The 12,521-nt window shown below is 49.6% G+C and overlaps 1 protein-coding gene across 1 annotated transcript; it reads right to left on the reverse strand.

Moving 5' to 3' along the window:
* Positions 1–49: 49 nt before the first annotated feature.
* LOC122423454 (histone H1.0) lies at positions 50–2,253 on the reverse strand. Its single transcript, XM_043440537.1, has one exon. The coding sequence runs from the start codon at positions 1,969–1,971 to the stop codon at positions 1,387–1,389; it is 585 nt and encodes a 194-aa protein (XP_043296472.1). The 5' UTR covers positions 1,972–2,253; the 3' UTR covers positions 50–1,386.
* Positions 2,254–12,521: the final 10,268 nt, after the last annotated feature.

Here is a 12,521-nt window from a genome sequence, read left to right on the forward strand (position 1 = left end):
TTTCTCCTTCAGTTTTAGAAGTACGGAAACACACAGCGCTCAGATTTTCTTTTTTTTTTTTTTTTTACATTTTATTTTAAAGTTTGAAAATTACAAAGACAGCAAATTCTTCCAGGCACAAGGAACACTTATTTAAAAATAAAAAGGGGCGAGGAGGGTGGGAAGAGCGCAAGCGCGCCTATTTAAAAAAAAGGAAAGACTGTACAGGGTTTTTTCTCCCAGCTCCCGGGTGTGAAACGTTAAGTACTAGCCCTAGGTATGTATATATATATATACATACATACATACACACACACACACACACAACCAGACCTAGCTCTGTAAAACTACTTAGCAACTCAAAGTCGACTGCAGTATGTCTTACTGTCCACTCCCCGCCCTCCCCTCCTCCCCCGTCTACCACTACATCTAAAAAAAGTAAAGAGGTCAGGAGGTTTTTAAGTGGTGAGTGGTAGGGCTGAAGCCCCACTGGACTGCCAAGCAAAGCCACCTCTTGTACAAGAGGAACCAAAAATAAGGGGTGAAAGGAAAAAGGTCCTCCTAGGAAACAATACAGTTGTGTGGAAAAACCCAAGTTTCAACAGGGGCACACTGAGGCACTTGGCTGACACTCCTCACCCTTCCCAAGTTTCTACTCCCATTTAACAAGAGACTTTCTGAATCCACAGAAACCCCCAGTGGCTAGTTTCTAGCTGACTGAAAAGCTAGTTTCTAGGACCAGCTGTCACTTTAACCCTCCCTCCCGTTCCCTAGGACAATAGAGAGGCCACACGGACAAACTAACAGAAGTGAGAAGGAAACTGGGTTTGGAAGTCCCACTCTCACCACGGGAAGGTGGCAGACAGCCAAGAGAGGGTTTCCCCCCACCCCCATCTACCTCCTTTGCCTGTCCAGCTGCTGCCATCCCTCTCTACTCCCCACCAAGGTTCTGAAACTCTCACAAGGAGTGCTGAACTTAAAGCTTGATGGTCTCTGAGGAACTCCTACAAATCTTAAAGTTCCTGGGCTCCCTGTCACCTAGCCCCAACAAACTACCTTGCCCATTCCTCCCCCCACCAGCCCCACCGACTTTTACCTTCAGAGTGAACCAACCACCCAACTAAAGAAAACACACAAACCCACCCAAATTCCCAAACCCACAAGCAGATTAGTAACAAATAAAATATAAGTACATTCTCATCATTACAGAGATATTTGTTGTTGCTGTCCTTGCATGGTTGGTTAAGGAAAAATGAATTATTCCCTAATTTCTGAGAAATACAAATTCTGTCTCTTTACAAAGTCAGAAGGGAAAGGGGCAAAGGATGGCAAATGAGACCAAGAGAGAAGGAGAAAGTATTTACAGAAAATAGACAGGCAGGAGTGTCCACAAGAAAAGCCTCATTGTCACTTCTTCTTGCCGGTCCTCTTGGCACTGGACTTGGCTTTGGGCTTCACTGGTTTGGCCTTCTTAGGCTTGGATGCCTTGACTGGCTTGGCTTTGACAGTCTTAGGTTTTTTGGTTTTCTTGGGCGTGGCAGCCGGCTTCTTCTTGGCCTTCTTGACTGGGGTGGCTTTGGGCTTCTTGCTTGGGGCTTTGGAGGCAGCCTTCTTGGGCTTGGCTGCCTTCTTTGGCGTAGCCACCTTCTTGACTTCCTTCTTCGTCTTCTTGAAGGCCACGGACCTTTTGGGCTCGTCGCTCTTGGCCAGGCGGAAAGACCCCGAGGCACCCACCCCTTTGGTCTGCTTGAGGACTCCAGTGGTGACCAAGCGCTTGATGGACAACTTGATCTGGGAGTCCGCGTTCTCACCCACCTTGTAGTGGCTCTTGATGTACTTCTGGATGGACTGGCGCGAGGAACCAGCGCGGTTCTTCTCTGCCTGGATGGCAGCCACAATCATGTCTGAATACTTGGGGTGGTCTGTGGACTTCTTGGAGGCCTTGGCCCGCTTGGGCTTGGCCGCAGGGGTGGACGTGGAGTTCTCGGTCATGGTGGCCTGCCTGGTCCTGCTGTTGAAGACGGCACCTTCCAAAGGGCCAGCCCTCGTCGGCAGCGGAGGAAAGCCTAACTCGGGATCTGCTCTGGAGCCTGACTCCCAGGCCAGTCCAGAGGCCGACTCTCGGGGGCCGCCTCGGGTCGCGGGGAGGGCTCACTGGGCCGTGTCTGCGTGGCCCAGCCCCGCCGGTCTGTCGCTCGGTCGGTCTCGGCGCCCGGCTCTGCCTCTGCCTCTGCCTCCGCCTCCTCCTGTTCTGCCTCCCTTTTCCCAGCTCCGCGTCTGGCGCTCGGGCGGCGCATCCGGGTATTTAGCGGCGGCGGGCGGACCGCGGTGAGGACAGGGCTGCTGGCTGCCTGCTCCCGGCCCGGAATGGCGCCGCGCCGCCGCCATCTGTGTTTCTTCCGCCGAGCAAATCCGACCTTTCCCCCCTGCCCGGGCCTTCCTGCTCCCCGCCGCCGCTCCGGGCCGCTGCCTGGCTCTCTGAACTCCTCCGCCAGGCGTCCAGCTCCCTCGGCCGCCGCCCCCCGCGCCCGCCACGCGCCCCAAACAGCGCTGAGGACCGGTGGCGCGCCGGCACATTTCCCCTTTGCGGGGGGCTGGCTCTGCGGGGCCTGGGAGTCCCGCTGCTTGAAAACCCCCGTAGGAAAGCTCCCCCCTGGGGCTACCGGAGACCTCACTCCCGGCCCGCCGCGGGACCCCCCAGCCCAGCAGAGCGGCCCGAAAGCGGCCCCAACTAACACACGCGGCCCCGAGACGGGCGACTCCCAGCCGGGCCTAGCTGGGACAGGGGGGAGGGGTCGCTCCCCCGGGGTCCGGTCACCTCTCGGGGGTCATCCTGCCACCGGGCCCCCCGTACCTCTACCATCTCTCAGTCCATGGGACCCCGAAGTAAACTTTCCCTGGAAGAGTTGGAAGGGCACGTTCAAACTTTGTCCCTTCCCCCTCCTCTGTGTTCGCTCCCCCAGCGCGCCCCCGACATCTGCATCGAGGATCTCTCCTGAGGCCGAACCCCGAATGCTGCCTGGGTCCCTGAGGGAATGAGGAGGGGTCTCCCAGGTCTCCTCCTCTCCTCAAAGACCCCCCCCCCCCAATCCTCCATGTATCCTACCTGGGAATTCATTTATAGTCCTTCCTCAGCCTAGGAGTTTTGGGGTGTCAGAGACAGAGCTTGCTGCCCCCACTCCTAGGACCCAGCCTGGGGGTCTAGTCCCCCTCCCAGAACTCCTTGAAGACGATGCGCTGGGAGGTCCACAATGAAGGCGCTGCTCAGAAGGCTCTAATCAAAGACTGTCTTGGGGACCCCTGGGATGAGGAGAAGCCCTGAGAGCTTTGGGATTTTGGGAAAACGGGGCTCTGGCGGGGAGGTCGAGGAGAGGGTCATATTGCTTGAGTCCTCAATGATCTTCAGAAAGTGTGAGTTGTTCAGGGAGCCCTGGCCGGGACCACCTCCATTTTGCTCGGAAGATGCGATGTCTTTGTTAAAATTTATGTATCTTTCCCCTTGCTGCTTGGCAGGTACAGATAAGGAAAACAACGGGTACCACCGTCTGTGGGGAGCCTCGGGGGCTCAGAGGGGCTTTAGTGGTCAGGGGCGCAGCGTTCCTGGGACCTCTTGTCTGCCATAGACGTCCTATATTCACATGCAGGGTCCCTCTTGGCAGGGGTCCTAGGTTGAGATTCTGTAATGCTCCCTCTCTGAGCCCCCTCCCGCAACAACCCGCTTTTATTCTCCAAGCAAATAAGCTGTCACTCTTAGCTTAAACAATACCCTGGTGGTGGGGATTTATAGCTAGTCAAAATGATGACGGTATCTGGGTAGTAAGGTCCAGGAGGTGTTTGCAGACACCAGCTGTAGACGGGGAAGGGTTGGAGGGTTTAGATGGGGGAAGAGAGGGGAAACTGGTCGCTATTGGGAGGGGTGTGGGGGGGGGGAGGCTCCTACTGGACTTGGGAGTCTCTGAGGACAGGGAAATTAATGGGTTCCCCCCCCCCCCTTCACACACACACCAAGGGCTGGATTAATCCAAATGATTGGGAACGGGGAGGGGGAGTCTTGAGACTGTATCGGTATGGGATACCTTCTCCGGGGCATATCTTGGTGGCACAGATGAGGAAGAGAAACCAGGAAGGGCCAGGTTAGTTCAAAAGCTCAACCTTCTTATTTGGATATTGTCAATTACCCCGAAGTCTCCTGGCTTGAAAACACAACAGTCTGATGGGTTTGCTTTGGTTATTGTCAAAGACAGTTCTTCCCGTTCCCACTAAGATCTGGATTGGGAAAATAGGCATCCACGTGACAGCCACAGGTCCGAGATGTTGTTTCACCCAGCGATCCTATAGACATGTCATCCCCCCATCCCAGGTCCCCGCGTGTCTCAAAATAAGGCCTGAATGAATTCAGTGGCACCATGATGAAATAATTTTATTTGCACAGCGCTCTCCACCCGTTTCTCGATCCTTCGCACCTCCTGCCTGGAGAAGCAGGTAACGCTGTCACTCCCTCCCCCCCCCCCCCAATCACTCCCATTTTACGGTGAAGGGGTGAAGGTCACGGGACTAGGAAGGATGGACGTAGAGGCGCTTTGTGAGGCTCAGCTCCCCACGCCCCCAGGCCTTCACTTCATTTTGTAGTTATCACATCTCGAATCCCCGCCCATCCCAGCAACCGGTAAATTCTCTCCTGGTCCTGAAGCCAGAAATGGAGGGAGGTGTCGCTTAGGGGTCTCGGGAGCTTTGCCGCCGGCGGATAGCCTTTCTCCCTGCAGGCGCCGAGATTCTCTGCCCCTCCCCTTGTAAGGGAGAACTGGATAGGAAGTGGGGGGGGGGGGGTTGGCAGGGGTTTCCCCGGAGTTGGGCATAGAGTCCGAGACCGAGGTGGGCACGAAGAGAACAGGCTGCCTCCAGATTGGCTTGGGCTCACCTCGCCTCGCAGACACTGCAGAGTCTGGGGGTCTTCTAGACCGCGACCCGGTCCCACCCGCCTACCCTGGCAGGGTACACTCGGTCTCCACCAAGCTTCGAGTCGTTTACTGGCCGACAGAAGGCGGAACTCCCTCCGCCTCATTTAACGCGAGCCCTTTAAAAACTCGGGAGCCGCCGAGCTGCGGGCAATTCCTCCTGGGAAATGTAGTCCCCGGGTGGCAGCCCCGCACTGCGACCCGCCGGGGACCTCCCGAGCCTCCGAACTGCGGGGCCGCCCCAAGCGTGGGGAGGGGGTCAGACCTCGCCTGTCCATTCATTTAGGGAGGGGCCCAGACCTCCCTGCAGTTTTTCGGTTGTCAAAAAAGGCCCTTGGTGTTTTCACTTATCATAATAGGGCTCTACCTACCTCTGGGGTTGGTGTGAAGGTGAAATGAAATCCTGTATGGAAAAGGGTAAATCGAGCTAGAATGCGGGGGTCTTGTTTTTACTAATATGCCTGGGTGAATGTGCCCGTAAGTTTACTGAGTATATTCAAGTCGTACATAACATCATTTTTCAGAGAGGAGGTCTGTGATGGCTAAGTGATTTGTCCAAGATGGGTGAACCAGGAGGGTGACGGGTGACAGACTCTCAAGCCAATGACTTTCCCGCTCCAGATGTGAACTCATTCTGGTCTTTGGAAAACTAAGGTATTCATTTGGATGTGCCAGGCCCTGGGGTATGGCTGTGAACAAGAGATCTCTGCTCTTATGAAACTACTTTCTAGTGGAGAAGCTAGGTAAGCAAAGAAGTCCGTTGTATGGTATGTTGGAGAGCCATGATTGCAAAGACAAAAATTAGAGCAGGGGGACTCCCCAGGTGGTCCAGTGGCTAACAATTCACCTTCCAGTCTGGCCGAAACAAGATCAGTCTCTCCCCGGTTGGGGTACTAACGTCCCACATGTTGTGGGGCAGCGAATCCCAGGTGCAGCAACTTCTGAGCCTGGGACCACTGGAGCAGGTGCTCCGCAAGAAGAGAAGCCCTTGTGCTATGTGAGAAGACCATGCGCCACAACAAAGACCCAGTTCGGTAATTAAAAAAAAAAAAAAATAGAGCAGGGTAAGGGGGAGCTAAGAGTGCTGAGAGAAGAATGTTTGCAGTTTTAAATAGGGTGGTCAGAGAAGGACTCATTAAGAAATGGACATGTGAGCAGATTCAAAGGAGGTGAGAAAGGGAGCCATTTTTATTCTTGGAGGAAGAATCTTTCAAGCAGAGGGAATAGCCAGTGCAAAGGCTCTGTGGCAGGAATGTACACGGTGGCTGAATTAAGAAGGACACTAAGGGGAGATGAGGTTTTTTTTTTTTTTTAAAAAAAGGGTCTCTGAAACAAAGGAGGCACAGGTCACATAGTTCGGGATACCATTGTAGGGACTTTGGCTTTTAATCTGAGGGAGATGGGAGCCACTGGAGAGTTTTGAGCAGAGGAGGGACATGATGGGACCCAAGCAGTAGCCAACCAGTCACCTGTTGCAGCTGTGTGGAGAAGCTGCAGAGGGCAAGGACAGAAGCAGGGTAGGGAGTCTGTTGCAGTAATCTAGGTGAAAGATCATGGCAGTTTGGTCCATAGGGCAGCAGTGGAGGGGACGGAAAGTGGTCAGGTCCCAGGACGGCACTGTGGATTTTGGCTTGAACAAGCAAAGATGGAGTTGTCATTAAGTGAGGCAGGAAAGACTGAGGGTTTCAGAGTTCTGACTGGATTAAGTTTGAAATGCCTCCCAGATGTGTGAGTAGAAATGCTGAGAAGGCGGGTAAATAGAAGAACCTGAGTCTGGAGTTTAGGGAGAGAGATCTTCTACCTTCCTTTTCTCCCATTTAAAGACCCTCTACTTTGGCCAGGTGGGAACAAAACAGACTTGGTTTGGTCATACTGGGCTCAGAGGCCACTGGGGAGACGGCACTGATATCATTGCAAACTGTGATTGTGTCAAGCGTAGATAAGGCTGAGAACCAGGACCTGGGAAGGAGGTCACAGGTGGGCTTTTGTAGATCAAGCCCCAGGGAGGCCATGTGGTTAGATGGGGGCAGGATGGGGAGTGTGATGGGAGACGTCCTCAGGTTGAAGAGCCGGCTGGAGCACGTGGGGCTTTAAGCCACGGCAATGGGTGTAGATTTTGCTTTGAGTGCAGTCAGAAGCTGCTGCAGAATTTTAAGCTTAAAATTTTGTTTCTTAAAATAATTAACCCAGTTATTTTAAAATAAAAAATTCAAATCATGACATACATCACCCATGCAAGAGAGTATGCAATGTATATTCAGTTCTAAAACCAACATGGAGACAACTGTTTCTTTTGCTCAAGTTAACATAAGGAACATCATCAGTCCATTGGAAACCCTGTTTATTGCTCTCCCTGATCACTTCTCCATGACATTTATCCTGAAATTCTGTAAGCAATTCTCTTGTGTTTCTTTCTTTATGGTTTCCCCATATGTGTACTTAACCCCATACACTACTGTATAACTTAGTTTTGCCTGTTTTTGGGCCATAGACAAATGGAATCATATAATGAGTATTTTTTTCTATGACTTGTTTCTTTTACTCAGTGTATTTTTGAGAGTCATTCCATTGGTGCAGGCAGCTGTAGCTCAGTGGTGGTCAGAGAACATACTGGTTGTGTAGGACCTGACATTTATACAATTTTTAGAGTCCTTTTAAAAAAACACAAAATTGTAATAGAATATTAGGTAACAAGTGAATTTATATTTCGAGTGAGAAAAGAACTCACAACAAATCCTAAATTTTTTTTTAAAAACCTGGTAAATATCACAAAGGTCATAAAATCCAGAAATACATTTTTTCTGATGCACTGTTTGACCCACTTTGCTAGGATCCCTCTCACAGCTATACAAGGGGCTTGCGCAAGGGAGAGAACTTTCATTGAGGCAGCTTCACAGTGAATCCATCCTAGAAAGTGGTATGTTCCCCTGTAGGAAGAAGCTGCAGTTTGACTTCATGCTCCTTGTGATAAATGGCTCCCAGACCTGTCCACATCCTCTTCCCTGGAACCTGTGCTGTTCTGTCACATGGCAAGTTTGCAGATGGAGTAGTTTGCCAACCTTTAGATGGAGGATTACCCTGGATTATCCAGAGGGACTCCAATGTAACAAATGTCCTTAAGGGGAGGAAGAGCGAGGCTGAAGAGTAAGAACCAGAGAGATGGTATCATGAAAGAACTGACCATTGTGGGCTTTTAAGATGGAAAGAGCCCACAAGCCAAGAGGTGGGCTGCCTCTTGAAGGTGGAAAAGGCAGAATCCAGATCTTCCCCTACAGCCTCCAGAAAGAACACACACCTGCTGACAGCCTGCTTTTAGCTCAGTGAGACCCTATTTGACCTTCTGACCTCTAAAACTGTAAGGTAATAAATATATGTTGTTTAAAGCCACCAAATTTGAGACAATTTGTTTCAGCAGCCTTAGGAAATTAATATACTACTGTTTGGGTTGGATATTTAGGTTGTTTCCAGTCTCTTACTTTCCAGATAATGTTGCTGTTTGAACAGCCTTAGCTTTACCAGGTGGAGGCAACTGCTCCTGTTGGCTGATTTGGCTACAGTTTGGCTGATTTGGGGAACGGCGGGATGAAGGTGGTGAGACCGTTAGGGGCCATCTCAGCGAGCTAGATGTGAGAAGTGACAGTGGAGGTGGGAAGAAGGGTCAAATGTGAGAAATATTAAGGAGGACAAGTCCACAGGACTCCCTGAAGGGTTCCCTGTTAGAGGTGAGGGAGCAACCAGAAAGAGTTCCAAGTTCTGGAGCAGAAGCAAGGATGGTGGTAGAACCAGAGATGCTGATGGCTGGAAGTCTGATACCAGGACCCTTCCTCAAGGGCTTCCCCATTCCCACCCTCGCTGGCGGCTCTCTTGGTCCCTTCTCATCCTTTACAACCTCATGCATTGGAAGCTGACCTCTCACCCACTTCTCCCAAGTTAGGAAAATGATCGAAATCCCATGTGAATTGAGAGCCAAATGATGGACAGAAAGATAAACACACACTACCAGGACAAAGGAATGAAAATGCAGGTGATAGCTTCACCGTTAAACTTTAACTAATCTAGCTGAATTAAATTTTAACTAATTTCCTAAGATTTAAAGCAGAAAGACATCACCAAGGCAAAGACTGAGGGTTTTGATTCTTAGAAACAGTTTAATCTCCTGCATGGGCACCATCCTTTGGGAACCCATGTGACTCTTCCACAGGAGAGGAGGCTGTACGTGCAGACTTGGGAGGTGTCTATAGTACACCGATTCAGAAAAGCAGACTGAGAAAAATTTGTGTGGGGATCTAATTTTTATAAAATAGGGCACTTCATCCAGGGATATAGTAATAGTTCACATCTATAGAGCTATTACTGTGTGCCCAGCATTATGCTGAGGGCTATCTGCTCTGTTGATAGGTAGTAATGTTACAGAGGATGAGATAGTTGGATGGCATTACTGACTCAATGGACACGAGTTTGAGGAAACTCTGGGAGATAGTGAAGGACAGGGAAGCCTGGGCGTGCTACAGTCCATGGGGTCACAAAAGGTCGGACACGACTTAGCGACTGAACAACAACAGTGTCTTTGGACCTTTTTCTGTTATTGTCACTTCCTCTGACAGATGGGGAAGGAACCTGTCCAAAGGGGTCTGACTCCATGCTCTAATCAGCTCTCAAAGCTTCCTCTCCTTTGAACTTCCCTGGTGGCCCAGTGGCTAAGACTCTGTGCTCCCAGTGCAGGGGGCCCCAGGTTTGATCCCTGGTTGAGGAACTAGATCCCACTGCAGTAAGAGTTCGGGTGCCACAAGTAGAAGATCCTGCATGCTGCAACTAAAAAGATCCTGCATGCCACTACTAGGACCTGACACAGCCAAAGAAATGAATAAGTAAAAACACATGCATATTAAAAAACAAACAACAAACAAACAAACTTCCCCTCTCTTAATCTGGGGACTAGGAGGGCAAATTTGTGGCTGTCCCTGGGAGCCCTGGAGGAAAGAGCTCCTGGCACCAAGCCCTCTCTTATACGGGTCATTGAGATTAGCTGCCATCTGACCCATTGAAACAGTCCTGACTAAGGTCATCTGGCAAAGACACCTATGCCCCGAAGAGGGAAGTCACTCTGTGGGAAGGCAGACACCACATGTGGCTTGGGTGGGAAGCCATGCTCTCCCCCAACTGCGCCCCCACCTTCTGGCATCATTCCCATTTCAGGGATCAAGAACTGAGCTCCTGGTATGAACCTTGGGGCCAGCAACAGCCAGGCTGGGAGCTATGGAAGTGGGACTAGCCTTAGAATCCAGTGAGCTCTGGGAATCTCAGGCTATTCTGGAAGAGACCTCAAGAGGGAGACGCTGGGCCTCTTTACCAATAAATGCATGCGGATGCATGACAGATGGTTTTTAAAAAAAAGCAACCACAGGACTTCCCTGGCAGTCCAGAGGTTAAGACTTCACCTTCCAATGCAAAGAGTGTGGGTTCAATCCCTGTCGGGGGCTAAGATCCCAAATGCTTTGTGGCCAAAATGAACATAAAATAGAAGCAGTATTGTAACAAATTTAATAAAAACTTAAAAAAAAAAAAAAATGCTGAGCAGTGACCAGTAGGTCATTCTCCAGGCTGAACAAGTAGGCTATGGATATGTGTGTGAACATCCATGTTATTATTGCCAGTTTTCTCTGAGGAGTAGAATTAGGTCATGGCAGGCTTTATTTTTTACTTTTATACTTCTAATTTGTTTTAATTTTTGAAATAATAAACATGCATTACTTTTGTAATAAAGAATCCTCATAATGTCAGAAACATACATATGAAGAAAAGGCAAAAAAATAATATTAAAAAACTGCTTCAGAGTAAATATGATAAACATTAAATGTCCAAAGCATATAGAATAATGTCACAAGTCCTTGGGAGAAAAATGGTCACGCCACAGTGGGAGATAGTACATAAACAGATAAATTATAGACAAGTAAATACCAATAGCTCATTTGATCTCATATATAAGCTAAGATGTGCAGCATTAAACAGAGAAGTGTCAGATTTTCCACCTTTCAGGATTTTTTTTTTTTTTTGGTCACACAGCTTGCAGGATCTTAGGTCCCCTTAGTTCCCTGACCAGGGATTGAACCCAGGGCCTTGGAAGTGAAATCATAGTGTTAACTGTGAAGGAATTCCCTAAGATTTTTACAAATGGTAACAGGGCTGGCAGTGAGTCAGGCACATCCTTCCCCTGCTCGTGGGAGAGGACATTAGATCAACATGTTTGGATAACAATTTGCTGCTAGGACTCAAGCACCTTGAATTGTTCAAGGATCTAATCATGAGACGAGAACCAGACAAACGCAAACCAAGGGACATTTACAAGATGACTGGCCTGGATCCTCCAAAAACATTGAAGTCATGAAAAACTAGTCAGAGACATGTCCCAGATTACAGAAGACAAGAGAGACCCAACTAAATGCCATATGTGCTTCTGGATGGACCTTGAATCTAAAAGAGAACAAGTTCTAACAGACATTATTGAAACAGTTGAGGAAGTTTGAATGTGGGCTCTATATTAGATAGCATTGCACCTGTGTTCGATTTCCTAAATATGATCATTGGATTGTGGTCTTGTGAGTGAATGTCTTTTTACTTAAGAGATGGACGCTGAAGGGCTAAGAGAGTGTTATGATGTCTGCAACCCAGATCACTGAGTATTTAGACAGAGATATGGTTTATAGATTTGACATCTATAACAGAGAACACAAGAGAGAAAGCAAGGGTGGCAGAATCTCAACAGTTGGTCTCTGGGCAAAGGATACATTTTGGTAAAATTTTATCTTTTTTGGTAAAATTTTATTTATTTATTTTTGGCTGCACAGCATGGCATAGGAGGATCTTAGTTGTTGTTTGTCTTGTTTACTTTTCGGCCATGCCCTATGGCATGTGGGATCTTAGTGCCCTGACCAGGGATCGAATTCATGCTCTCTGCACTGGAAGCACAGAGGCTTAACCACTGGAGCACTAGGGAAGTCCCAGCAAGGATTTTAGTTTTCATGTGGGGATCTTAGTTCCCTGACCAGGGATCAAACCCATATCCCCTGCATTGGAAGGCGAAGTCTTAACCACTGGATACCTCAGGAAAGTCTCCCTATTGAACTTTTCTTGCAGCTTGTCTGTAGGTTTGAAAATGCACAGAATAAGTTGGAGGACAAGTGTTCAAGGTTAAGTGAGTCTATCGGCACAGCCCATTCTCAACTCAGCTTCTGAGTGACAGACAGGATGTGCAGCCTGGTGGGGCTGACCCTGGGACTGGTCCCAGCACCCCCCAGCTTGCTCCTGTTCTCCCATGTCCTTCAGGTCCCAGCCCTCAGCACTTCCGGGCTGGAGACCCTTTGCAGACCTGTCTGGAGGTTCATGCCACGTGCTGCTACTGCACCCTGGTTTCACTCCAGACCCCGAGCCAGTCCTTTCTCCTCAACCCCTCATCCCACGGCCAGGATGAGGCCAAACTGGGACCTTAAGCTCAGCTCTCCCTCTGCCTGTGATCTTTTGCCCTCGTCTACCCCCGCATGCTGCCCTGGGACCACCTACTCACTGGACTTGCCTGTCCATCCTCCCTAA

The sequence above is a fragment of the Cervus canadensis genome, chromosome 21, assembly GCF_019320065.1.
Source record: "Cervus canadensis isolate Bull #8, Minnesota chromosome 21, ASM1932006v1, whole genome shotgun sequence".
NCBI lineage: Eukaryota > Metazoa > Chordata > Mammalia > Artiodactyla > Cervidae > Cervus > Cervus canadensis.